Raw genomic sequence first — 27,511 nt, forward strand, 5'->3', positions numbered from 1 at the left:
AAGGGCAAGGTTCTTCACACCTTTTCTGAAGCAGCCGTCTTCCCTTCCCTCCTCCACGCAGAGAATTTTAAAACAAATGCTACCCTGTAACCCGAAATTTGCTGAAGCATCTGTTTCTTCCCTGGAGTTCTGGAAAAAATTTGATCAATGTCAAGAGTCTGCCTGGAAACTGCGTATGCTAGAGAATGAATTCACTGTGCATATCTCACAGCTCCTATTTATACCTCTGTCGAGGCCCATGTTGTCCTCATCTGTTCCTCTGCCTCCCCAGTCAGCTCCTTGAGCAGCTGCCCTCTCTCCTTTTCCCAGATAGTTCCCAGGACCTCGTCCGATGCAGCGATGAGCTGCGGAGCACGAGGCTGCGATGGGGCCTGGGGCTGACCAAAGGCTCTACCCTGCTCAGAAAGGCACTGGACAGGCGTGCAGGCTGCTTACTCTGACATGTAAATATCTGAGTTATGTCACGGGAGAGGTTTTTCAAGGGTAGGCTTAAGGTTATCGCTAATTGTCCCTCGGAAAATGTGAGTATTTCATAGTTGTCTGTAACCTTACTAATTCACTGACCCGGGCTTTCTGCAGGCTGGCACAGCCTCACTTGCTGAGAGTGAAGCGAGAGTGTCTCTGCACTTAGTGCTCAGCAGCTGAAGAATTCCCGTGAGCGGCTGTTACCAGGTCAGCAGCCATAGAACAACCCTTGGTATTAATATTTTTAAGTCAAAAACAAAGTGTGATCGGGTATTTTTCTTTTTTCAAAAGTTCTATAGGAAGCACTTCTTTTTCTAGCTGGAGAAGAACATTCGTTTGTGTGGAATTATCTGTTACTGTTAGCAGTGGTCTTGCTTCCCCGCAGCACAGTGACATTGTCTTTATCCTTTAGAAGCGACGAAAAATGATAAATGAGGTTAACAAGCTTCAGTCCAAGTGAAAACCGAATCTGTGACTATACAGCTCTCGTTGCATTAATTCTGGTCAAGGGTTGGTTTGTTCATTTATTTCCTCCATGTCTTTTCTCCCTGGCCTCCTGAGAATTGGAAAACATTCCTGAAACTCAGCTGGAGCAGCCTTTTTTAGGGCTTCAGAAAGAATACTGGGCACGGCATTTCGGAATGTGGATAGCTTGTTTTCCTTAAGTGCTTCCCAATCAGAAACTGGATGAATCTTCGGGATGCAGAAACGGGGAAAATCCTCTGGCAAGGAACAGAAGATCTGTCTGTACCTGGAGTGGAGCATGAAGGTACTGTGTGGCCTTGCTGTGCGTCTGGGGGCTGGGCCGTGCTGCACGTCTGGGTCACCAGGGCTGCTGGCGTACCCGTGTTTGGAGGACAGATGTCCTGGCTCTGACTTCAGTCCCTTAGCAGCTTCCAGCACAATGACCCGGGGCCGTGTGGGGAAGGGTGGGGATGGATCAGTGTCTGGCGAAGGGGACGCATTGAACAGCGCTCGGCTGGGAGCTCAGCTGGGCAAGGAATGAGCAGCTGGCCTTTGCTAGGTCAGGTGTTGGTTGCAAAACGAAAAGCATAAAGAGATCTGGACTTTTCTCCATATAACGGAGCAGGGTTTGGTCAAAGTACAGGTCAAATGGAGAACCAGCATGGAAGAAACATACACAGTTTCTGCTTTTTCCGGCCACAGCTGACCTAATATTCTCCTGCACTGAATTTGCCCTCTCCTTTAAAATGGCATACGTGTTGCATTTGCTCTGCTCTGCTGTCCTCTGTGATTGCAGCCTGGTGCCCTTTCATTTCTGTCCTTGCCGTGTGGCAGAGGACTCCATTGTCCCTTACACATCCCCTTTGTGACAAAGCACTGTGATAGGTAATGTCCCTTACCAAGAGCTTTGCTTTGGCTCTGCAAAGAGCCTGACCTCACCGAATTAATTTGAAGACTTTCCTATTAAGTGAGTGTCACGCAGCTGATCTCCAGCAAGTGGAGTCAACTTGATCATTTAATTGTGATGCTGGCATCGACATATTTTTGGTTAAACGTCAAGGACTGAGTTCCGGCTTGCAGTCCTAGTTCACTTTTAGGACCAGGAGTAGGTTGCTTCAGCTTAAGGGGGGGACCTGATGCCAGGAATGGAGGAGGCAAGTCAGAGCTGGGGGAAGGCCAAGCCGTGACTCAGTGGTTAGCATTTTCCAAGCTTTGTCGCCTTCAGCCTTGCTAACCCGTACTCCTAATATCATGCCACCGCTAACAGCAAACAGGTTTGTCAATAGGAAACAGACCTTAACAGACAGTTCCTCACACCCACCGTACAAGGTGCCTATATTAAAGAAAAACATTCCAGCCCTTTCAAATACGACTGTAGTAAAGCAATTGAAATACAACTTCCAAAGTAAATGCAATAATTCATCAGTGTAATGCTAAATTTCTTGAACTGTGGCTTAGTGATACTTTGCCTTCTTGAAATAATTGTACAGTGTTTGGCACGCTACAGCACCTGACAGCACACCCAGGAGAAACGAGGAATCAAACTTTCAAAAGCAGAAGAAAATCAGCCAAAAAAATTCCCATTCTTCACAGATTTTATTCTGCAAAAGCTTCACATGAATACGTGGCTTGTCTTTGAAGCCTCTTCTCTCTGTCTCAACAGACTGACACCGCCTGGGTTCAGTGTAAGCCACAGGACGGTGTGCTTTGGGGCAGAGTGGGCAACTGGAGCTGCGCTCGTGAGTGTTCGTTGTGTTGCCCCATTTCCTGCCGTCTTTCTCACTTTGGCAAGTCAGATCAGCCTCACCACGTCTCAGATTTTCCTCACATATAAAACAGGAACACTCACCTCCATCAGAGGAGCTTGGGGAATTAATTAAAGCATATTCTGGCATGAGATTAATGCCCGTTGTACGAGGGATTGTTCAGACCTTATCTGGTGTGCAGTTCAGTCATCCATCTAAAAGATGGATGACTGTAAACTTGAGCAGGTGCGGAGAAGAGCAGTTAGGTAAAGCCACTGAAAAAATGAAGGGTGGGAGGATGGTCCTCCTTCGGAAAAGAGAGGAAAAAAGCCATTCTTGTATAGCTTAGCAAGGAAAGAAGGCTGAGATGGCTAGATTATTCTCAATAAATATGCTAGGAAAGGAGAGAGGTGTCCAGCAAAGAAGGATAATCTGACCGTGAATTAGAAGGTGTGGGGAAATGAGATTCTGTTAGAGTCTTGCAACAGAAACAGTGAGGGCAAACAGTCAGGATAATTGCTTTAAAATGGAGGCCATGTATGTCTCAAAGTCATTGTACTGTACTTGTACGTGTGTATGTTCTGTGGCCTTTCAGGGCAAATCACAGTCTAGACATAGCAAGCAATCAAATATATAGCAGAGTGAATGAATTATATTTAATTTAAAAGTGATTTATATTTAAGTACAAATTTATTTTTAAAATTAACTCTTAAATTTCAAATCATTATGCTCTGTTAATACCCAAACTTACTGCTTAGATTAAATTAAAAGAATATTAATGTGCAATTAGATTGCTGCTGAAGCCTTAGCTAAACCACTGAATGTGGTGCAGATCACTGCCTGAGTACCTGGAAGTCGAATTTACCAACAAGTTAAATCAGCTTTTGATAGCAGGAGTTTTTCCATATACCCAGTTAGCTCAATTCGGTGACAGTGCGTTCAACACTGGCAGGCAATCTGGGAGATGGGAAACAGCAAAGTTTCTTATCTTCCAATACATAAACAAAGCGAGGTGTAAGCGGGTGACATCCAGCACTTGTAGAGTCCCCAGAGTTGTTGCCAGTCCCCACAGTCCCTTTCATTCAGGAAATACAAATAATCCTTTCATTCTCTAAGAAAAGATGTAGTTTTAAGTACAAAGTATGTTTGGATGAACTAGCTTTTTATTTTTTTTAACATATCCCAAATATGTCACATAGTTTTGTTAAACTATGTGAAAACAAAACAATACTGATGGTCTAATTGAATTTCAGTTTTTGACTAAACACTGTTTGGCCCCAAATGAGTTGTTTAGTAAATAAGAAATGTGTCACCCATCACTTTCTTACAGAGTTAAGTATCAAAATTATGAATTAGTACGTTAGCTATATAAAAGCTTTAATAAACATGCAGATATAATAAATATAGCCTCTGGTTAAAAAATAACAGTAGTACATTTAGGATAAAGTCTGTGCTTACCTGCATTTCGGTGTTTTTTGGTGGTCCTAGCTGATGAGCATCAAACTTCTTTCTCTTCTATCTTTTTAACAGAAAAGAAGAGGTACGAAAGTAAAATGTGTTTAAAATAAATAAATGAAAACTCTCAGCTTGATGGTATAAATATCAATTAAAATCTCTTAGATCGAGGCTTTAAAGACAACACAGTCCTACTTTTATTAAAAGTAACCTTTTATTTTGCAGTTTTACAATATTAAAGCAAACCTTCTCAGCAGTTTGTCTTGGGGATGAAAGAAATTTAATTACTAAATTGCAGAATAGTTTTAACAAGTCATTTTACACTTAACTGCAAAGGGATGTTTATTCACAACAGGCTGGAGTCTGTACTTGTGAGGGCAGTAAAGCATGGTGCCATGCAGATTTCCAGGCTGAAAAAAAAAAAGGCTAAAAATAATTAGAGCGCTTTACATTTAAAACTCTTCTCTTGCACTTTTAACTTTCTTTTTTATTTATTTATTTTTTTATTTTGGCAAACCATGGACTGTGTACTTCTCCATGGGATAGGCAGTAGCTTGCATTCCCTTGCCCTCCAGCTCTCTAGATGGCTCTCATAGCAAGGTCCTGCTCCATTAAACTGTTTTACATTAGGTGGATATGCCAGGCGTTTGGAAGACTCTTACTTTTATTAAACAGCAGCCTGCTGTCTGCTCATGGATGTTTTGATAGCCTTTCCATTTAGGACTAGTTTGGCACATAAAGCACGTACCAGCTGTATTCCCTCCCCTCTTTATTTTTAATAGATTTACATGAAACATTTTCTGGTACGCAGGAAGGATTATGTACAATCGCACCACTTAAGTATGACAGGCTTGGGAGATTTTTAGTATACTGGTTCCCCCACCCCCAACCTTATTCTTCTGATTTGGACCTTTCAGTGTACTAATCTGTGCCCCAAACTGCCCCTTCTCTTACCCATACACATCTAAAAAAAAAGCCATATGAAATATCTAATAGGTAGAGATCTCACCCGTTGCAAGAGCCCAGACATCTCGGATTGCCTCTCGCAAACCGTGCTGTTTGCTGCTGGCTTTTCTGCCTGCGTGGGGCTCAACGCTCAGGGAAGAGGCGTTTCATCTGCTTCTCCAGGATGGCTTCCTAGAGCTACAGGAGATGGCTGAGACAGTGCCGCTGGGCTGAGAAGCAGCTGCTTGTGGTTTGCTGGGGATGCCCGGTCTGAAAGAGAAGAAGAAGTGAGAAGGATTAACGTGCCTGATGTACGAACAGCCCTTTGGCTGTGTGATCTTCAGCACATTCCCTAAAGTAAAAATTTAAGTTGCATCTCAATATTTTGACTTGAAGAGCCATGTTTTTTTTTGTAATAGAAAGTTAAGAGCTAGTAGTTTGTGAAGTCAGTGTAGTATTCCTGGTTCTGTCACCAGTTTCATTCCTGGCTCTGGGCATTCCTGGTTTGGATTTCACACCTGCAAATGTAAAAGCAAAGTAGGGAAAGTCCTTTGTGCTTGCTTTTCTCCTACTGCTACGATCTTGTACTGCACTAATCCTTATTTCAAAGTATTCTCTAATAGCACCTGACAAGTATACTGTATATACTCTTCACCTGAAGCAGCTGGGTTTGTTTTATTGTGTCCAAATAATGCTTGTTTATCTGTTTGACAGCTCGAGTTCCTAAAAAAATCCTGAAATGCAAAGCAGTGTCTCGGGAGTTAAACTTTTCCTCAGCAGAACAAATGGAAAAATTCCGACTGGAACAGAAAGTTTATTTCAAAGGGCAGTGTCTAGAAGGTATGCATCTGCTCTGCGTGCGGCCCTGCTGCAGCGCAGGGAGTGAACCCCAGCGTCGCGGGGATTAGAGGAACTAAAATGGGTTGAACGCAGTAATTTTAATTTTTCAGAGTGGCACTGAAGCACTCATCTTGTCAGGACTAATGGGCCACAGCATTAGGGATAGCATTTCATAAGTGTATTAACACTTTGTTATGTAAGCAAAAAATCTGGGTAATCATGCCTCAGGGCATAAATCCACCGCAGGCTGCCTGAGGCTAGGAAACAGGTTATTTCAGTGTCACACATCGTGGGGATTCATGCGTCTTCCTCAGAAGCACCCTGTGCTGGCCTCTGCCAGGCTGGAGGCTGGACTAAAGGAGCCTCTGGTTTGCTCTGGGCGCAGCAGTGCCACTGGGTGTTGCTTCCGCGGCTCCACGCAGCATGTCTCATCTCCCTGGCTGCGGTATTACTCCTAATCTGGGGGAAGGAGGGGCAGATAAACATTGAGCTCCTTGTCTTTTGGGCAGCCAGTTGGACGCTTCGTCTGAACTGGATCCGCAGGATGTCTGCGAGAGGGGGAATGTGATTTCCCTGTTCCCGATGAGGTGTGATGGAATTTCCATCGAATGCTAAGGAAGTGGCATGAGTTTATCGTTTCCATCAGCTAATACAGAAAGGGAGTATCTACATGAGGAGGAGGGCAGGGTTCAGTGCATTTTAAGTTGTAATGTAAAATTAAAATTTACAAAGTAATGTAAATGTAAAATGTTGGCACCACAGTAAGACAGTTTAGGGAGTTCCCCAGCCTGTCAGGTGAAAAGCAAAAGGACCATTTGTGGATTACTTTTTTGTTCTTTCAAATGCCTCAGAATCTTCTTTTTACTTTGCAGAATGGTTCTTTGAATTTGGTTTTGTGATTCCTAACTCCACAAACACTTGGCAGTCCTTGATAGAGGCAGCACCTGAATCACAGATGATGCCAGCTAACGTTTTAACGTGAGTGCCTTGGGCTTACAGAATCTGAGAGCAGGCAAAGAAAAAGCAGTGCATGACATTTCCTTGGGGGCCACAGTGGGAATGAAGAGAGGGAGCTGCTACCGACTCTGAGTCACCCTCACTGCTATTAGCTTCTGAGAGATAAAAGGGGCGAAGCCAACCTCATTACCTGCTTTCCCATAGGTCCAATTTGCATTAATATAGCAATAAAAGTTTGGAGAAACTGGAACTGGTCCTTTATTAGAGCTGCTTTATTTTTTTGAAAGGTGGTGTGTGAAAGGATTTAAAAATGCTTTGCAACTTAGTACCCCTTAACATCCAAATGGGCAAACAAAAATAGATGTTTGGACCACTTTCAAATCCAGCTATTGGAGACTGAATCTTGTCCAAGGTGGGTGTTTTTCAGGCAGTATATCACCCATGGGAGCTGCTCAACTGTTTGTTCCATCACTGTACCATTTTGTCAAGCTTTGTGTCCTTACATTTGAGTATAAACTATGCATTTAGTCATATGGAGTTGCATCTGAGGATAAAATACCCTTAACAGGTAGGAAACAGTCATTTTACAGTAATCTATAATGGGATTCACACGCTTCCCTCATAAACACCTAGTCCTGGCCGCGGTTTGCATGTTGACTTCTGGGCGCTCCTCTAGGACTTGGATCAGAGTAACGCGTGCTGGGCAGCGCTCTGACTGTGAACAGCAAGGCACGAGCTTTGGTGAGGTGAGGGAGAAGTGAGATGAAGGACAAAGCTCCTTGAGGGAAGCTCCTTGAGGGAAGCCCCTGGGAAGCTGTACTCACGGACAAAAGGCCACCCTCCCTGCTGTGGCTGATGCGGTGCTAGATGGGTGCTGGCACGCACACAAGGAGCGTGTTGCCAGCAGAGACAGAAGGGTATGGGAATCCCTGTGCCAACACGAGGCAGATAGCAGCTAGTCTCACCACAAGGTCACTGTGTCCTCTGGAAGACCTCCCCCTCCAGCGTTTTCCCTCTTGTTCCATCTGGAGGAAAGCCAGTGGTGTAGAGAAGGCACTGGGATGGGAAACGCCATCACTGATTTCTACTCACAGCACGTTTCAAAGAGATAGCGGGCTCAGCAGAAAGTATTGGTGCTAGGCACGTGCTCCCTGACACAACCTGCTCAGGAGCTTGTAGGTGCCACACACGTCCTTGGCTCCCAGGGCTGGTGGCTTTCAGTCAGTGTAGGAGGTGCCAGTTCAGGACCCAGAGTAAAGAAACAAAGACATCTGACAATTGGTATTGACCGTCTCAGGAAATCACGTCATTTTTTCTGGACTGGGAGTCGTTAAGAGTCCAGTTCCCAAATGACGTTGAGGATTTTCCAGTGTCCCGTTCTTTCCCTGGAGTCTGTCCACTTGCAGTGGGCAGTGTCTCTCTCCTATTGGAGCCTTCTTAAAGTCGTTCTTGAGGAGAATCACTAGCCCAAAGAAATCCCAAGGGGTTTTGTGACCCAAAGGAAAACTTCTCACCTTTGTCTGAATCCCAAAGCCAGCAAGTTGACTCACCAGAGCTTTTTGTCACACCCAAATCTACATTTCCATTACAGTTTGCATAAAATACGGCTGTACGTTTGTATTAAAGCACTTCTTGAGGGAAACGGCAGGTTGGATGAAGTAGCTCCACACTAGGGGACAGAGTTGGGGTATTAAAAAAAAGAACTTTAATTGATTTTCAGAATTGATTGGGGGGGGGGGGCTGAAGGTGCATGCGTTGCTGGTTTTTCACCAGTAGAAGCGAGCAGAAGTTTGCTCTTTGTGAGCACTCTGCAGCCTACATGGTACTGAGCCCAGAAGGGGGACGGCAGCGTAGGGATGGGGGGAACTGCTCCACGTGGGAATGCAGTGGAGAAATCCTTCACCCTGATGGCCGCAGGATCGGGACACGGCACTCACTGCACGGGGCTCTAAACTAAAGCTAGTGATACGGGGAGCAAGATGTCAGCCTGAGTTTGTGATAGTATTGAAAGGGGCAGCCGGTTTTTACTATTTTTGTGCTCTTCTAATACCTCTTTTTTCTCCTCTTTTCCCTCCGCAGTGGTAATGTTATTATAGAAACCAAATTCTATGATGACGACCTTCTCGTAAGCACTTCCAGAGTGAGACTTTTCTACGTTTGAGATGGGGCTTTTTGGAGCTGTTTTAGTTTTCCTCCATACAGTTCTTGGTGCAGAACCTCCTGACTATCCAGTGGAAGACACTCCTGTAGGCAGTGACCCTGGGGACCAGCTCAACGCGGGTTGTGACCTTTGCCCATCGTTATTTTGCTTTCTCCTCTGACAAGACCAGACCAAACCCTCAGAGACGGGACCATCTGCTCGGCGGTGCGTTGGGGAATAGAGGCTGTCTCTGAAAATGGGCAAACAATGGTCATGCAGAACCAATACTGTAAATTATGTTAGTTTTATCCTTTGTACTTCTCTGGAACCTGGTATAACCTCCCATTTCTACTCACACCCAGCTCTCAACGCGTTTCGTTCCAGGGGGGGGTTAAGTTATCCTTTTCATTTTCTCATGTTGTAGGTTTTTATCCTTTCACTGGATTTCTGTGTAACTGGTCCACACATCCTCTTACCCCGAACTTGTAAAATAGACTGTGATATCACCTAATGTAATTAAAACAAATTTCTCAATTAAAACATTCCTACCGTCCAAAGAAGGGAAGAAATGTTGGTTCTGTGCATTTTTCTTTCGATTACAGAAGCGCCTCACAGCACACACAAACTCTTCCCACTCCAGCCAGCAGCAGCACAGGGCTTTCCACGCCCCTGCTTCTTCCCCAGCCCCCGTGGCCTTGTTAAATTGCGTTTCCCACAGCTGAACGCGCAGGAGAAGTTCCCTGACTGCTGTGACCGTGGGCAGGGTTTCTCCCTGGTCTCATTTCTGTCCCTTACTCCCTCGGGGCGGTTCGTCCCATTTGCCCAGCCGCGGGTTTCTTGAGCAGCACCGCTCTCTGTTTGGCTTTCCAAGTTCCTGGGGACACTCAGACCTTTGGAAAATCCGAACTGCCCTGAGGCTGCCTGTGTTGGTCCTGCGCTGGGCTCTGCTCCCCGAAACGCATCCGTGGCTGCAGCTGCTGATGCCAACACCCCCCTGCGTGCGGGACTTTAATGACACCTGGAGGCACTTTTGCTACTCCAGACTTCACGAAACACACTGCTCCTCTTCCCCGTTGCCCTGTTATTCATTCTAGCAAGCATAAATCTTGGAAGAGTGTGTCTTCGGCCTCTGCTCTCAAACCTCACAGGTAGCTTTATGATCACACAACACCTTGGTCAGCCTGACCGGCTGGGCTTGAGCTTCTCGGGGGAGGCGCAGGGGGATTCAAGGCACGTTTCAGACCCACATTCAGCCTCTGGCTGTCTGGGGGAGGGAGTTAAAAGCACACTTATTTTTTTTAAGGTGACTTGACGGTATCCAAAACCATGATAAAACCAAAAGGTTGGGTACCTCCGAGCCTCGGCTCGCAGCCCTGGCGCACGGCCGCCCCCCGGTGGCTCCGCTGCAAGCAGCCCGCAGCCGCCGCTGCCCCCGGCCCAGGCTCTCCCAGTTCGCCCCAGCACCTCCCAGTGCCTGGTGCCGCGGCCCCCAGGGCAGCAAATTCACAGCGAAGGGCCCAGTGGGGCTGGAAGGGGCCGGAACCGAGCCCACGGGGCTGTGCGGGATGGGGACGGCCCCACGGGCTGGAGAGCATCCTAGGCGGACTGTGAGCTTCTGGAGGAGCTGTCGGCCACCACCTGGGGCCACGCTGGGAGCTGCTCTGTCACGGGAGCCTCCGGTGTCCCCTCCTTGTCCTCCCTGATCTGGAGATGCCATCAGAGGGGCCCGGTGCTGCTGGCAGCCCTCAGACTGGGGTCTTTGCCCAAAGCAGCACTGCAAGGGGTCCTCTGGGCACAGCGCCCAGGAGGTCTGGGGTGCGCGCGTCACCGCTGCCACGACCCGTGGAATGAACGCAGCGATTCCCCCTTTCATTTACAAAAAAACGTTCCCACCTGGAACTGGCACCTCCGGGGCAGGGATGCTCCCCACAGCCTGCACCCGCGCATGGGGACAGCTCCTTGGGGACAGCTCGGGGGGAGCAGGACCCGGCCGGACCAGGCGAGGATCCCCTCGCCACCCAGAGCCCTTCCCTGCACAGCTCCTCGCACCCACTGCCTCTGGGCGCTCGCTGGAGCCATCACCATCCGACGGGGAGCAGGAACCGTCCGTGTGGTTACTCCCAGCCGGCAGCGGCCGCTTCCCTCGGCTCACTGCTGGCAGCCCGGGGTGGTTTGGCCGCCACCGCAGCTCCCGCGGAGGAGGCGAGCGCCTTCCAGCCGCCGGCACGCACCAGGCATTTGTTTCTGCGAGCGCCGCGGGGCAGGGAACGTGCTGGGGAGGCGGCCCCCCACGTCGGCACGGGCAGGGGGTGACACGCAACAGGCTTCGGCCCTAAGGGAGCTCTCCGCTCGGTTTTGGGGGGCCATCACGCCCACCCCCGTCGCCAGCCACCCAGGGAGGCTCCCAGAGGCACGGGCATGGCTTTTGGCAAGTAGAAGCACCCATCGATGGGCCTCAGGCTTGCAGCAAAGGGGGGGACCTAAACCCTCACCCCCACGTGTGGCGGCGGGGGCACGGGGCTGGATCCTCCGCTACCCCCCGGGGCTCCCAGCTCCCTGAGCTCTGGCAGAGCCGGGCACAGGCTTGGGTTGGCAAGCTGCCCCGATAACGCTTGGGCGGGTGAGCAGAGCCTCCCTAACGTGGCTAATTGTCTGATTCACCGGGGTTACCCGCCAACAAAAGGTGCACAAACAGCCCAGGGCCACATTATGCTCGGTGCCTGCGTTGCTACTCTTACCTTCCGCGGGAGCAGGCCGGCACGGGCAGCGCGTGTGGGCCGGGAAGGTTTGGGTCCCTCTGTCCCCTCTCAGGGGGACGAAATCCCACTCCCTGGCCGCTGGGCAGCCTGTGGGCAGAGCCCAGCGAGGCGTCAAATCACTCAGACCTCGGGGCCGCCTAGAGACTTGCTGCGGTTCCTATCTGTTTCTGAAGACAGGCGGGTAGCCAAAGGCCCTGCTTTCAGCCCAAAGTGCCCAATTTCTGCCTTAGAGAAGCCCCATCTGCCACCACCCCGGTGCTGTGGGACCTGGGTGTGATCCCCGTTGGGGCTCAGCACCCAGCTCACCCCTACATGTGGCCGGGCACGTGCCTGTCACAGCTGGGGCAGCCTCTGACCTCCTGAGAGGGGCTGAGGCACCGCTGCTCTCCCAGCACCCTGGGGTAGGAGCGTGGCAGGTGCCCAGGGGAGACGACAAGCTGAGCGTGGACAAACGGGGGACAAGAAATGAGATTTTTGCCCAGCTTCTAGAAATGCCCTGCACCCCCAGACACTTCACCGCGTCCTCGCAGGGAACTCCCCGGCACAGAGCAGGGGCGCTGGGGGAATCGTTCTGCCTGCTCCAGGCTGGCAGGCGTACCATGGGGTCCCAAGGGGTGCCTGGTGCGGGATTTAGGCAGGAAAACCCCACAGCTTCAGGGCTACCGAAAGCAGCACGTGGCCACCCTAACCTCCCTGCCTGTCCCTGAGCTGAGGAGCAGAGCCCCCCACGTCCCAGGTTTCCCATGGCGCCAGCGGGAAGACCTCGGTGGCACTGCCCCAGGGGACACGGGCCAGCGCGGCCTGTCCCCACGGTGCTGCAGTGACTCCCGTGGGAGCGCCGTGGTGTCTGGCTTCCCCAGGCAGCGGCACTAGATGGTGCTGCAATACAGCAATATTTCCCCAGACTGCGCAACGCCTGCACAGCGCTGCCTGCCGAGCCCTCGGACGCCGTCTCGGGGCGTCGCAGCGGCTGGGGACTCCGGGAGAGCCACCAGAAGGACAGCCACCAGCGGCAGGTAGGCCCCCGGGTCACCCAGGGTGGGATCTGCCCCCGGGGGGAGCAGCCCTTGAGCTGGGCTGGGTATGACCAGAGCCAGCCCAGGGGGTACGTGTGGGGACAGCGCGGTGGCCTTGGGCTGGGGACTGTCCCCCCTCCTGGGGAATAAGCAGAGGTAAGGGGGATGCAGGGATGGGAGCAGGGTTTGGTTCTCCAGGGGTCCTTGTCCCTGACTAGGGCAGGGTGGTTGACTCACTGTGGGTTGTCCTCCTCGGGGACAGGGTCCCCGCAGCCCTACCTCTGCCCTGGGGAGGATGAGCTCAGCTCAGGCAGGGAGCAGTCGGCACGGGGAGGGCTGGCAGCAGGGCACCGCATCCAGCTGGGCCTCCTCGGGGTCCAGGACCACAGCTACCAAGGCTCAGGGTCCATGGGGCGTGCGGCAGCTGGGGATGGGACGGGAACCAGATCCTCCACACCTGCCCTTCAGCATGGGCTGGGCTCTTCCACCTGCACCGGGCAGCCCTGGGGGCAAACGCACAAGCACCTGTAAGCCATTACGAGGCACTTCTTGGCTAATTGGGACGGGCCAGGACCAGCCACGGGCCCCACACTTCCTCAGCCCCCTCCAAAAGGGGCTGCTCCCCAGGGACACCTCACGCCCCAGGCCAGGTGACGATCTCTCTGCCAGAGCAACAGCTCGGCCTGTTTATTTTCAACAGCAACACCTCAAAATTCCTTCTGGTTGTGTGATCTTGAGGAGCCGTGCCTGGAGGGCAGTCTCACTTGTCAGACTCTGAAGTAGATACCAGTAAATCTGCTCATCCCAGACGCAGACTGCACCAGTAACCCCGGCCCGTGTCTAGAGCGGAGCCCAAGCCCTGCGCCTGCCACAGGCAGGTTCTCCACCGACCCCTCAGGGTGCTCCAGATTTCGTGGAGCTTTGTCAAGATGCAACACGAGGAGGCTAGAAGTGTTTGGATGAGGCTGAATGAAAGCTATGGCTGGGCGCACGCCAGGCTTGAGCGGATTAAACGGGTCCTAACCTACGACGGGCAGGAGATGGATCTACCGGTGCAGACCCTGTCCAGCTGCCCACAGGCGTTGGGCTCGGCCCCGTGGTTCTGCTGCTCGTGGCTGACGGTTGGTGTCACGGCTCCACCGGTGCGTGGCGTCAGGCTGACCACGTGGAAGTTGCTCTCCATCCACCCAGCTGCAGCAGGACACCGCCGCTTCAGCTGAGGCCGAGCCACAGCAGAGTCCATGGTCAAGGCGGTCACCCGTATGCGTGGCAAGGCCCTGAGCCCTCACAGGCTCACCCGAGGCAGCCTGCAGCCCTCCTGACGTTCCTAATGGTTGCCTTCAGTGGTTGGCAGCCCATCAGCACGCCACGGAGCAGCCTCCATCGTTCCCTTCAGTGGCCTCTAGGACCAGCGGGATCACAGGCCCGGCTGCCACCACGCGGTGTGTGCGTGTGACCAGTGGAGGCCCAGGTGAGGGGCTAGCCTCACACGTCCTGCCCAAGGCACATGGTGGCTTCTTCACCTCCAGCCATGCAGCTTCTGGTCACCAGGACCTCCTCCGGGGTGGAGGCCGGCTCATCACAGAGCCCCTTCCCAAGACATCTTCAGAGGCGCCTTCAGCCAGCACGACCCACACGAGCCTCCCCCAGCCGAATGCGACGTGGAATCCCCATCCCAAGGGGCCTCCAAGCGCCTCATCCCTTCGGTGCTTCAGATTTGGGCTGACAGCCCAGGATCTCGGTGCCAGGGGAGGCCGGGAGCCCCCCTCCCAGCCTCGCATCGCCTCACGTCCTCCCCAGGACCCGCAGACCCCACCACTGAGGGCACCTTGGAGCCCCCCCGCCCTTTATAGCCCTCGGTGGGACGTGGCTGCCCCCGACTGGCCGGCACCGCTGACAGATGTTGGCACGGGATTGGCTCGGAGCAGCCCCCCGCCCTGCGATTGGTCAGCCTGCCGCCACGGGAGGCTCAGCCAGGTGGCAGCGCGCGGTTGGCTGGGGGCTCCCAGCAGCGGCCTGTGATTGGCCAGGCCTGGGTGCTGCTTGGCTGTGATTGGTGGAGGGAGCGAGGTGGGGGGGGAGCGAAGGGAAGGACAGGTGGCAGCAGGCGATTGGCTGCCAGGTGGTGCTGCTGCAAGGGGATTGGCTGCGGGTGGGGGGTCCGTGCACCGAGCTGTGCCCGGTCTCAGCCCGGAGCTGGGGCAGCCGCTGCCCTCCTGAGGACGGGGACACGGGGGGGCCGCCAGAGCCCTGGCAGGGCCATGACAGCAGGGGGCTGCCCACAGTGCCCAGGGACTGAACACACACCCGGTGCTGGGGGCGAGGGACGGAGGATGGAAAATGGAGGATGAATGATGGAGGACAGAGAATGGAGGACGGATAATGCAGGACGGAGGACAGATGGTAGAGGATGGAGGACGAAGAACGGAGGATGGAGGACGGATGATGGACAGACGATGGAGGATGGAGAACCTGGAGCCACAAGCTGGGGGCTGCCCCCATCCCACCCCTCCTCGCCACCGGAGCACCAGGGCACCGGCCCCATGAGCCCGGGTGCGCGTGTGGGATCACGGCACCTCGGCGACGCGGAGCCTGCCCTCGGCAGCTCCTGCTGCTGCAGGCGTTATTTGAATAATTTGCCTTGCAAATCTGCAGGCACCGGCTCCGATCATGCAGTGGGGGCATCCAGCGCCGTGCGTGCGCCGAGACAGGGCCACAAGCATGGCTCTTCAACAAAGCAGCACCCAGCGAGGCAGCTGCCGGCCCTACACTGCCACGACCCCCGTGGGATGCGCTGGCACCCCCTGATCGCAGCGATCGCTGGCCTCCGGCCCTGCCGCGAGCACCCCATCACCTGGCCAGGTGACAAGTGTGGCTGGATGCAGGCTGAGAATCAAGGCAGTAAATCTGATAAGCTATCAGCCAGTAGCACGATTAGCCGGATAATTAAGGACAAGGGGCAAGATTCTGAGCTGATTTGCCACTTGGTGTAAATACAGAGTAAGTGACCTGGCTGCTCCTGGCACCAGGCAGAGCTGCGGCAACCGCAGCCTGTGCATTAACTGCACCACAGTTCCCTTTTTTGTTTTTTAAAGTAAAAATCAACCCCAGCATCTCAACACTGCTCCCTGTGATTAGAAGTGCTGGAGAAGGAAACAGATGGAGAGGTTTTGGCACAGGTCAGCTCAGCAGGGGAATGGGACACTCGAGCAAGCTGCAGGTGGGGAAGGATTCAGCACAGGCACCCGGCAGGCTCCGTGGATGCTCCCCACATGCCTGGCCAGGTCACCCTCAGCTCCAAACCCCTGGAGGAGCGAGGAGAGGTTAGTTGGAAGGTCAGGAGCCAAGCGAGATGGCTAGGCTGAGCTTGGGGTGTGCTTAAGCAGACAGACAGAGCCCCAACACCTCCCACAGCCCCACCGCAGCCTCCTCCAGCTCCTCCAAGAGTTAAGCTGCCCCCAGGAGCTGCTCCCCCAGGGCTGGACACCCACCTGAAGGCATTGCAAGAACTATCCTGCAATATTGTCCCTCTCCCCAGTTTTCAGAGCAACTTCCAGACCTCTGAAATCCCGCTGCCTTTCCTGCCCTGAAAGGGGATGTCACAGCCCCAACCACAGCCCCCACCACTTCACGCCCCTCTAGCCTCTCTCAAACTCTCCCCAGCCCAACTCAAAACCAAAGAAACGAAGGACAGAAAGAAGGAGAAGTAAAGAAATAAAAAAGTAAAACAAATGAAAACTAAAACAAAAAGCAGCAGTTGGGAGGCAGCCTTGTTAGGACAACTCAGCAAAATAAAATTCCGGTTTATTGTTGGACAACATTGTTTCACACATACATCAAACAGGCCAAAAAAAGAAAAAAAAATAAAAATAAACAGCAACTTCATAGACAGAAAAAAAAAGAAAAACCTTTTTATCTTTGGCCTTGCCACCTCATACAAACCACGATCTATGGTACAGCTAAAGTACATACACAAAAAAAGTTACTGGAATGCTCAGAATAAGATTGTAATTTTTTTTTTTTTGCATTTTTGTCTTTTTTTTTTTTTTTTTTACAAGGTTTTGTTTTATTCTCCTTTGAGATAATGGTTTGGGCCTGGTCACACCACAAGTAAAGTCAGAGATAGGTAACAAGAGATATACACTTCAAAGCCCCCCTTTTGGTCAATCCGAGATCACTTAAAAATGGCGGACCTCCTAACAATATGTACAAAAATATAAAATGTAAATAAAAAATACAAACAAATTCTCCTTTAAAGTACTTTTAAGAAAGAAAGCAGGGCCTTGAAGTTTTGGTGCCTGGGGGGAAGGGGGTCTGTGGGGGGTCGGGGCTGGGGGGGGGGGGAAGGGAAGGGGGGTTTTCTCTCCCCGCTAACGGGCGAATCGTTTCGGTATGCTCGGTGAGTGGCAGCGCCGCGCCGGGGGGCCGGGGACGGGGGTTCACTCTACTTGGTGAGGATGACCACGGCGGATAGGGGAGGAAGGGCTGTGGGGGGCGGTGGTTGCGTCGGGCGGGCTGGGGAGGAAGGAGGGGGGGGGTCCCAAGGGTGAAGAGGACGCGCTGGCCTTTTTTGTTGGTTTGTTTTCCTCCTTATTTAAAAAAAAATAATAATAATTTGCTGCCTAGTCATCTTCGTCGGTTTTCTGCTTCTTGGGATCGACGTCGTCGTCCTGAGGGGGAAAGGGAAGCTGTTAGGGGAGGGGGCAACACCCGGGCGGGCAGAGGGATTTCGGGTCCCTCTGCTGATGCAGGGACAAGGCAGAACACCAGAAGCGTTCCCTGCGGCAGGTAACTTCTCGCAGCTGGCTCGGGGGCCGGAGCGCCCCTGCCCAGTCCCACGCCACAGCGCTGGGGCCCCAAACCCAGGATGAGCAGGGCTCCACGCCACCACAGCAAGCACCTGGCTAACCAGGCCAGCGTATAAATGGAACTGGGCCGCATCCCCCAGGGGCACACAGCAGGAAGCGCTCGGGCAGGATCCACATCCCGGCACCCAGCCTGGGCGTCTCCGACCCCGAGGATGCCGCCCCAAAACCCGCTTGGGACGCAGGGGGCTCGGCGGGGCTGCTCTGCCTACCTCGTCGTCCTCAGCTGCCCGTTTGCCTGTGGCTCCCTCAGCTTCGTCGTCTTCATCGCCGTCCTCCTCCTCGCCTGCACGGGAGAGACGGGGAGGAACGTGAGCCCCCTCTCGTGCTTCCAGCACCACGCAACCTTCCTCGGGGTTTAATCCTGGCTCGGCCCACCACCCCCTCTCCTCAGCTGCCTTCCCAGGGCAGGGGGCACCCAAGGGGATGGGGTGTTTGAGGGCAACCCCCAGCTGACCTGACCCAGCAGCAGAGGGAAAATTGGGATTTTGCTGCGTGAGGCCAGGCTCACGCCGTGCTCGCACCACAGGCAACAGGAGCATAGAAAAAAAATCCACACCTTCCGAGATCACAGCGCATAAAAAAAATAAAAAAGGAAACCTCTTTCTAGTGGCTGCTCCGCCTAACCGCTCCAGATTACTTCTGCTTCCCTTTGCAGCTATTAGTCCATCTTTAATGAGTTAAGAGAGCCAGAACGTATTAGTTCTGAGTCAGAACACTTTCTAATTATCAGAACGGGAAACAAACGCTACCAAACTTATCTTGCAGCTCAGGAGGAGGATGAGCCGAGAGCTCTGGGCTTTGACCCACTTTGAGCTCAAGTAGGCCAGTGGATCAGAACGAGAATCTATCATATTTGGCCGGTTTTGGGGAGTTAGGGGCAAGAACAGAGGCCCCCCGAGGAAGAAAAATCACTCGGCTGCCTCAGAGCGCCTTGCATAACGCGAGACCCTACTAAAACTTCCAGCGCTAAGGCCAGTAAAGCTGGCTTTAAACCGCCACACGAGCCACGCGCAGACAGGCAGAGGGGGATTAAGGTCAGCCCATCCTCCTTTCCCCTCTCCTGGCATATGCTCGGCCACGCCGTGCCCCACGCCGCGGGAAGGGCCCGGATTAGCTCGCAGCACCGGGCGGCTCAGCGCCCCGCCGGCCATCACATGCACCGGGCCGGCCAGCCCGTCAGGTGACGGCACCAAGCTGATTGGGGGCATTTTTAGTTCTTTGAGCTGCTTTAGGCAAAGCAAATTATGAGATGGGACGGGGAGAAGGGTGAGGAGAAAGAAAATACCCTCGGGCTCCCCTCCGCTGGCCGACTCGGGGATGGAGTTTGCCCACAAGTGGTAGGGAAAAAAGCTGATGCAAGCGGTGCTCGCTGCCTTCAGATTTGCAGTTTTGGGGCTTGGATCGCCCGGGGACAGATCCTGCACGGGATCCCAGCGAGGTACAGGCTCCCAGCACCGCCAGGGGAAGGTGCCAAGCTGTGCCTGCGCTCTGCCAGCTGGGAAGAGCGGGGCTGGCGCTGCGGGACCGCGGCTCCCCGGGCTCCTCGCAGCAGTATCCAGGCAACACTTCCACCCCGCACACATGCGCGTGCGGCACACGCATCCCCCTCCCTGCCTGGGGAGGGGAAGGCTTCCCTTCTTCCATCCAGAAGGGGAGCTGCAGGTAGATGGGATCGGGACCGCACCGATCCGTCCTCGGGGGTAAAGGCCCTGGGGACAAACAGGGCCACCACTCCCAGCTCCTCTGGCAAAACTGTCCCCAAAGGGCACAGAGGGCAGCAAGAAGCCAGGAGCAGAGCACCGCCCTGCCGGAGGCAGGTTTCCCCGCTTACATTCTGCCCCAAAAGGTGCTGGTCTGATGTTTATTTGATTTCCAACCCCACCTGCCCTGGCCCTCTCCCGCAAAACTACCCGCCAGGTTAGTAGGTCAGCACTTAACCGAAAATTCACGGGGGATTAACCTAGTAACAGCTCATCAAGGGCCTCAAGTTCATTCCAGTGTAACAAGAACAGTTTCCTTCCAGCCTTAATGGGGGATAAAAATAAACAAACGTCGTTCATCCAAGCAGATCTTAGGGAGGGTGGAAAAAAATAAGTGGGGAGTGTGAGAAGCGGTTCGGGAAGTCACTGCTGGATTGCTGCTCACGGCCACCAAAACCCCAAATCAGGGGGAGGGCAGGGAAACCCAGGACAGCAGACCGGGGAGGTTCAAAAGCTTCACTGGAGGACGGGGAAGTTTGAGCTGCAGGTTCCTCGGCTGCTTGCACACAGCATCCAGGCGGCACACGAGGGGATGGCACCAGCCCCTCAGCGCAGCAGCACGGTGAGCCGCCCTCCGCGGCCGAGGCACAGGCACGCCAGGGCTGGCTGCATCCCGCCCCGCTCGCGTTTGTGGCGATCCCAGGAGTCAAGGGCAGGTTTTACTGCTCGCGCGGAACGGCTAAGGCGCTTATTCAGCGCGGCGGCACGGTGCCGTCTGGCCAGAGGAGGGAGGAAGGAATCTGCCCTCAACCTGCTGGAAGGGATTCAAGGCTGACTTCACTCCCCAGGCGCTGGCGGGCTCAGGCGAGCGGGGAAGGACCGCACCAGGCTGCCGAGAGCCGCCCCGCGGCCGCCGCGAGGGGGAGATGGTGCCCGCGGCTCCCCGGGGGCCTGGCAGCCAGGATGCAGCCGTGGGACGGGGGCAGGGGGAACAAGGAAAGTTACCATCACCCTCTTCCTCCTCGTCCTCTTCCTCGCCACCTTCCTCTTCCTCTTCGTCTACTTCGTTGTCAGCCTCCTGCTCTCCATTTTCCTCGTTCTCCTTGGCAAGACAAAACATCACTTAAAAAAAAATGCACTGGGGAAGGGAGAAGGGGGAAGAGATGTTCAGCAGAAGCGCACGTCCCCACCTTTCCTTCCTAAAGCACCAGCCCGCTGGAGCCCCAGGCGCGCGTCTCGCTTCCTGCCTGCCTCCACACAACGCAGACAGCCCGGGCATGAAGGATCAGGTCTATAGTAACTCGGGGCTGCGGCTCGGAGGCCAAGACAAAGACTGCAGAGGCTCTTGTGACACATTAAAATGCAGCCGAGTGAATTCCCCCAAGCACGTTAAAAATAGAAACCCAACCGGTTTGCTTGTACACAACATGTTTCCCCATTCAACTGGTTGTAACACTGAAGACACTTTTTTTTTTGCCCCCCCTCCCCCTCCCCACTTTCTCTAGTGCCTAGAAAGAAGGCTGCACCAGATACAACCCAGCATGGCTTTTGGGGAAAGGACCGAGACGTCCGAGCCCAGACCTTGCTTTCTGCACACACAGCAACTGATACAGGCTCAGGAGCTTCTGTTCAGCCTGAAACCCCTCGACGGCTCCGCACAGCACAGCGGTGCCGTTTCTAGGGGATCCCTCTCAAGCAGGGCTGGGGACAAGCTTGCAGCAAAAGCAAGAAGGGGAAGGGAAATAAAAAAAGCCGTTGGAGCGAGGGCTGCCTCTCCCTGCAGACCCAGCCATACTCACAGCATTGCCGTTGGCCGGTGCATCTCTGCCATTTTCTGTTTCTTCAACAACTTCCTTCTTCTCTTTTAGATCCTGGAAGGAGCAGAAAAGCAGAAGAGTCACCCAGATTCCAGACGCCTGGGTCAGGGAAGGTGCGGATCAGGTGAGGAAAAAAAAACAGAGTCCTAGAGCGCGCGGGAGCCCGCTCCTCTTCGCACCGGTTCGCCCTGGGATTTGGTTGCCACATTCTGGCTCCTCCTGGGGAAGGCGAGAGCGTGGGGGCGAATTTCGATCCGAGCTCGCCTTGCCAGAGCGCAGCTGTCTCAAGAAGAGGCTGCTCTGTTTCACCTCCGAGCTCCCGAGCACACGGAGCCGGCCGCCTGCATATGCTCAGCAGCAGCGGCGCTGGCTGGTTGCCCATCTTAGCACAGTCCACGCAAGCTCCTGCAATGCCACGGCGAGCCGTCAGCCCCGTCCAACGCACGGGCTCCGCTGCCCCAGGGCTGCAGACGTCCACGGCTGTGCTCGGTGCTTTCACAGCAGGAACAAATCCCAGAGACTCATTAGCAGAGACTGCGGTCTCTGCCCTGCCTGGGGAAAATCATACGGCGCGCATTACACGCCTGGTCTTCCTCGTAGCGGCAGAGAGGAGACTCCGGGATCCATCTCACAGCGTTACGCGTAACAGGATGGGGTGGGGGAAGCAGCCTATTTTTATATCGCTCCGGAGCCGGGCCTGGCTACTTTTGGTTCAAGCCTCCACCACGAGCAGAGCGAGAGCTTGTGTGTTTTTTTTTTTTGCTATTGATCACTGTCAAAATGTCATGCCAAGTCGCTCGGCAAACAGGCTGAGAGGATCCAACTTTATGTTCCCGCATAAAGAACACTTGGATTTAACACTGGCATCTCTGCTTGCATCCTCCTCCCCTTCTGTTCCTCCATCAGCTGGAGCAAGATCCTTCAGCACAAGCGCTACCCCAGCCAAGGAAAGCAGAGAGGCCCTTCCCCAGGGCCAGAACAGCCACACGGCCGGCTTCAGCAGCGACCACGAGGTGTTTCGAGTTGCTGGCAGCTCCCTGCTTCGCTGCAGCAGCGGCGGCAAGCGGCCTCGCCCCCTCCTGCCTGCCCTTTGCGGCCGCCTTGCTCGCTGCGGGCACTTTCACTCCTGCTGAGCCGCTGTCACTTCCTCGTGGGAACACACCACCCGGTACGAGCCGCGAACGCTGCTCTGTTTTGGGAGGGCTCAAACCACCGAGGGTAAGCGGCACAGGGGTTTTAGACCACTGGGTTGTTTGCCCGGGCACGGGGACAGACCGGAGGGGCACGCAGGGACGCTGCTGGCGGAGGTGCCCGGGCTGCCCTGCCCCAGCGCCGCGTGCCAGGGCCGGGCGCTGCTTCTGAAGCCAGCTCCGGGGTTACCACACCTGTTGATCAAACCTCGCCCCATCGAATCAGCATCCTACGAGGCTGGGGCACAACACAAACAGGCTCCTTCTCGCTTCTATCACACACACGAATCCCTGCCCAGCTCCTCCACACTGCCCAGCTCCATCACTTCTTACACCGCCACCGACCTCTGCTCCCCTACCACCCAGAGGCCGATCACGGCCACTTAACCTCTCGCACCCCACCACGCCGCTGCGTTCTGCAGCTGTTACCTCGCATCAGGCACTCCAGCACGAGAGCGACCAAACATTTCCAAAGTTAAACACTGAGAGCATCGAGCAGTCAGAGTTTCCACGTCTCGCTGTGACCGATGAATCTCTTGAAAAGGAGCCGCTTACAAACAGTAAGCCGTGCTGGTCAAGGAACACCTCATTCCTGGGCACTCCAGCTGGACGCATCTCCAGCCCTGACCTTTTCTGGGCCGCCGAAGACGTTCCCAGCTTAACGCCCACCGGGACGCTAGGGCACGAAGCCCACGCTAACGGCATCACCGCAGGGAGCCCACAGCGCCTCCCTTTCCCCCGGATAAGGGGGGGGGGGGGAACAAACAAACAAACACGTGCCCGGCACCCTCTGCACGACCAGAGCCCGCGCACCCACCGGGAGTTCTTCAGCTAATTGCCGGCGCCTCTAATTAAAGGCGCGCCCAGCCTGTTTGCCCGCGGCGCGGCGCCACCCGCGGCCCCCAAACTCCCGCCAGCAGGGGGCCCCGCGCGCGCCGCCACGCGCCCTCCCGCCTTTCAAAAGCGCGCGCCACTCTCCGCGCCCTCTCATTGGCCGGCCGCCAGCGCGCCGGGCCCCGGCTGCACCCCCCCCCCCCACGCCCCCCCCCCCCACTTCCCCACCTTCCCGAGGCACGCCGGGAGTTGTAGTCCCCCAGCGGACTCCGGCTCCCAGGGGGCACCGCGCGGCGCTCGGGGCCGCACGTGGTGGGCGCCCCGCGGCACGGCGGCGGCGGCAGCGGCCGGGGGCGGCGCTCGGCGCGGAGCCGCCGCCCGGGCAGGGCGGGGACCCCCCCCCCCCCCCGCCCGGCCCTCCCCCGCCTCCCCTTTTCCCTTCCCCTCCCCGCCTCCCGGGACGGAGCCGTCGTTGCTGTTCCCCGCCGGCCCGGTGCCCCGCCGCCAGCCCCGGTAACCGGAGCGGGTCACCTTGCTGCCGAGCCACGGGTTTTAAACAACCCCCCCCCCCTCCCCGACGCTGAGCCCCTTCCTCCGGTAAAGGGCAGGGGAAGGTTAACGGAGAGCTTGGCCCCGGTTCTGCCCCCTCTGGGGGGGGGGGGGGGGGGACCCGCCTGGGCGCCCCCTCGGTGCGAGCGGCACCGGTCCCGGAGCGGGGGCGGCGGGCGGAGCGGGAAACAGAAGTGAAATCGAAATCCGACAAAACCCGGTGCTCGGTGGCTGGTTTTTTTTTCCTTTACCCCCCCCCCTCCTTCCGTTACGGTTTTTTTCCCCCTCTTGCTCACCTCCAGCCGCGCTTTACCCCCCCCCCGGTGCCCGGTAAGCGGCCGGGTCGCGGCGGTCCCCCGGGGCACGGCCGCCCCCGGTCCCCGTTTCCCACTCCCCCCCGTCCTCCTCCGAGCCCGGCTTCCCCCGCAACTTTCCCGTCGAGGAGCTCAGCCCGCCCGGCTCCCCGCGGCCCCCGGGGGACGGGCGCTCCGCCGCGGCTGCCAGACAAAGGCGGCCGCCGGGAGCCGCACCGGGGCCTCCCGGGAGAGCCGCTCCCCGCCGAGCCAGCCCCGCTGCCGGGAGCCGGGCCGGAGCTCCCCCCCCCCCCAAAACCAGTCTCCCCCTCCGTACCGAGAGGGCCCCCGACGGGACGGCTCCGCCAGCGCCTCCCGAACCAGCTCTGCGGTTCCAAAGCCTTCCTTTACGGGGGGGGCTCCGCACCCCAAACCCTAAACACCCCCCCCCGTATTCCAGCACCAACTCCGCAACACCCCCCTCTTCCTCCTCCTCGGGGGGGGGGAGCACCTCCACGGCACCAAACCCCCCCACAAACCCCCCCCCTCGGGACCCCCCCCCCAGCACAGCAGCTCTCAAGTTTGACGGCGCTGTCAGCCGCCAGCCCCCCGCCGGGGCCGGCTACCGGGACCGGTCCCCCCCCACCACCTCCCCCCTTCGGTACCCCCCCCCCCCTTCCTCCTCCATCACCCAGCGAGTCCCGGAGCTCCCCCCCGGCGGCGGGCTGGGGCCGGGGCCGGGCAGGAGCGGGGCCGGCAGCCCCGGGGCGGCGGGGCGAGCACGTTTCCCGCACGCCGGAGACAAAGAAACGGGCGCGGGGAGCTCCGCGCGGCGGCTCCGCCACGGAACCGAGCGGCGGCGGAGGGGAAGGGGGGGTGGGGGGGGGTGGGAGTGGAGAGGGGGGGGGGGCACCGGGTAAACTTCAAAGCGGAGAAAGAACGGCAAGAAGGAGCGAATTTTAAAAAAAAAAAATAGCGTTTTTTTTTTTAAAAAAAGCGAAATGAGCAAAAAAGCGAAATTGTTAAAAAAATTTAAAAAATATGATAATAAGGGGCGGGGGGGGGAGGAGGGGGGAACGGAACGGGCGGGGGGGGGGGGAGGCGCGGGCTCACCTTGGCGGAGATCTCGGCGCTGGTGTCCACGGCCGTGTCGGACATGGCGGGGGCGTGCGGGGCGCGGGGCTGTGGCGGCGCGGGCGGCGGCGGCGCGGGCAGAACAATGCCAAGATGGCTTTGCGCGAGCCAGTGGGGACTCACGCGGCGCCGCCGGCCCTTTTATAGAGCCGGGGGCGGCGCGCGCGCTGCCCCGCGCCGCTCCCATTGGCCGCCCGCGCCGCCGCCGCCGCCGCCCATTGGCCGCGGCGCAAACAATGGGCACGGCCGCTTAAAGAGGCAGCCGCCGCCGCGCGGTGTCACTGCGGCGATGAGTTCGCGCCCGGCCTCAGCGTGGGCGAGGCGCGGCGTGGCCACGCCCCGCCCCCCTCCCCCTCCGCTCGGCGCTGGCCACGCCCCCTCCGCTCGCGCTCTGCCCCCGCCCCCGCCGCCCTCCCCCTCCCCCTCCTCCTCCTCCCCGCCCCGGGCCCCGCCGTGTGAGGCGGTGGCGGCGGGCGGGGAGCGGCGGGCGGCCCCCGTTGCGCGCGGTTGTGTGTGGTGCTGTGTGGCCGTGTCCCCCCCTCTCCTCCTCCTCCTCAGCCCCTGCGGAGGGGCGGGAGGCGTGCTCGGAAGGGCGGAAAGAGAAGGAGAGTTAAAAATAATAATAATAAAGAGCAGCAATGCGGGGCGAACGGCGCTGCCCCCCCCCCCCCCCCCCCCAAAACTCGGTCCTTCGCCCTCCGCCCGCCTAGGGGGGTGCCCCGGGGGTCGCTGCCCCCCTCCCTCGGTTGGGCTGGGAGCTCCCCTCGGGTCCTCTCTCGGGAAAGTTTGCCCCAACGCCGCCACCGCCGAGCGGGGGTGGGGATGGGGGGGGTGAGGGGGGGAGCAGGGGCGGGGAGCCGCGCAGAAATGCGGGATTCCCAGCGATTTGCTTATTTTCCACTTAAAAAAAAGGAGGAAAAACACCACACGGCCCGCCTCACAGCCCCGCTGTCACCCCCGCCTCGCACACGCACAGCGTTTGCGGGCTCAAGGCTGGGCACGCAGCGGGTGCTTTCCCGCCTTGCCCCCTCCGCTGCCCGCCGGTACACCGGCTGCGGGACCCCCCCCTCCTGCCCGCACCCGGCACCGGGGACCGGGGCTGCCCCCCCTGCCCCGGGCTCCCGCTTGTTAACGGGGCACCGGCGCGCTGAGTGAGGGCGCTCTGCCACACTCAAGATGGCGCCGGGAGCCCTTCGCGGGGCAACCGCACGGCTCCGCAGCTCCCCGAGAGCCGCTCCGCGGCCACCGACAGCCCCGCGGGCACGGCGGAGCAGCAGCTAAGTGGTCCCCGGTGTGAGGGGCGCGGAGGAAGGGGTAAGGGGGTGAGGGAAGAGCCCCCAGACGGAGGAGCGCCTTTGCCACACTCAACATGGCCGCCAGGCCGGGGCACAAGTCGGCAGAACTTGTCCTCGGAGGGCGGGATATAGGGCCCGCGCGATGCGGATTGGCCGGCATCGCCGAGCGAACGCTGTGCTGACGCTTTGCGGCCTCTTATTGGCTGGGGCGCCTGCCTGTCTAAAACGGAGTAGGTTTGAAAACCCGGAGGGGGGCTCGCGGCGGGATTTTGGAGCGGAGCTGGGAATGGCTGGCAGGGGGCGCGGGGCGCGACCCCCGGGGGAGGGCAGGGGCTGCGCCTCTCCTGCCTGCGGGCGGGCTGGGCCTCCCCCGGCTCCTTCCCCAGCTCAAGGGAGGCTCTGGAGAAGCCCCAGGACTGCCCTCACGCTGTGTGGAGGCAGGCATGGAGGCTCGCAGCCTCACAGCCTCTCCCCACCTCGTCCCCTCACACGCGCCCCGTAGCTGGCCGTTGAGGCTAAAAGGGCCTCAAGTGGCCCAAGTGTCCCCCCCCCCACGCGATGCAGTCGTACACACGGGCTAGGTGGTGCCCATTAACACCATGGAGGACTTCCCTCCTCAGCCTCGGCGTCCTTCACCTCACGGGATCGAGGCAGCCTCCGCGGGGTCAAGGCCTCAAGGACCTCGAGGCTGTGGCCTCCAACCCTCGGAGCCTCGGGCCAGGGCTTCCCTCGCTGCGTAGGAGAGGGGCCGGGGCCTCCTCCACGTGCCCGGGCGAAGGACGGGGCCGCACGCACGCCCTGCGACATCTGCTCGCTGCTGGAGGCAGCAGCGCCCTCTGCCACGGCCGAGGCGGAGGCTGGAGGCCGCTGGGTCTCTGCGTCCGAAAGAGGAAAGGAAATAATTAAAAAAAAAAAAAAAAGCCTGGCCCTAAATAAAGCACTTCTGCTCTAACTTGGCTTTAGCGCGTGCCTTCTCTGCGAACAAGGGATGTTCCTCTGGGCTCGATTCCCACGTTTCGAAAACACTTGGAATAGAGAGGAAGA

General features: G+C 56.8%; 2 protein-coding genes across 5 annotated transcripts in view; one reads left to right on the forward strand and one right to left on the reverse strand.

Annotated features, from left to right (window-relative positions):
* PDE6D (phosphodiesterase 6D) overlaps positions 1-9,581 on the forward strand; it is a 36,904-nt gene extending 27,323 nt beyond the window's left edge. Inside the window, exons 2-5 of the mRNA XM_080603901.1 lie at positions 1,146-1,234; positions 5,790-5,915; positions 6,788-6,893; positions 8,952-9,581. Coding sequence (XP_080460027.1) covers positions 1,146-1,234; positions 5,790-5,915; positions 6,788-6,893; positions 8,952-9,033 — 403 coding nt within the window. The 3' untranslated portion in view covers positions 9,034-9,581. The remainder of the gene's footprint in view (positions 1-1,145; positions 1,235-5,789; positions 5,916-6,787; positions 6,894-8,951) is intronic.
* Positions 9,582-16,557: 6,976 nt separating this feature from the next.
* PTMA (prothymosin alpha) lies at positions 16,558-25,309 on the reverse strand. Of its 4 annotated transcripts, none has more exons than XM_080603906.1 (5): positions 25,152-25,309; positions 21,155-21,226; positions 20,367-20,454; positions 17,865-17,938; positions 16,558-17,457 (listed from the first exon to the last, which is right to left on the reverse strand). In XM_080603906.1, exons 1-5 carry the CDS (start codon positions 25,194-25,196, stop codon positions 17,410-17,412), a joined length of 327 nt encoding a protein of 108 aa, XP_080460032.1. In that variant the 5' UTR covers positions 25,197-25,309; the 3' UTR covers positions 16,558-17,409. The 4 variants fall into 4 exon arrangements, with proteins under 4 accessions (XP_080460032.1, XP_080460030.1, XP_080460031.1 ...); XM_080603904.1 differs by having other exon boundaries at positions 20,361-20,454; XM_080603905.1 differs by having other exon boundaries at positions 20,367-20,457.
* Positions 25,310-27,511: the final 2,202 nt, after the last annotated feature.

This window comes from Anser brachyrhynchus (assembly GCF_964034855.1).
Source record: "Anser brachyrhynchus genome assembly, chromosome: 9".
Taxonomy (NCBI): Eukaryota; Metazoa; Chordata; class Aves; order Anseriformes; family Anatidae; genus Anser; species Anser brachyrhynchus.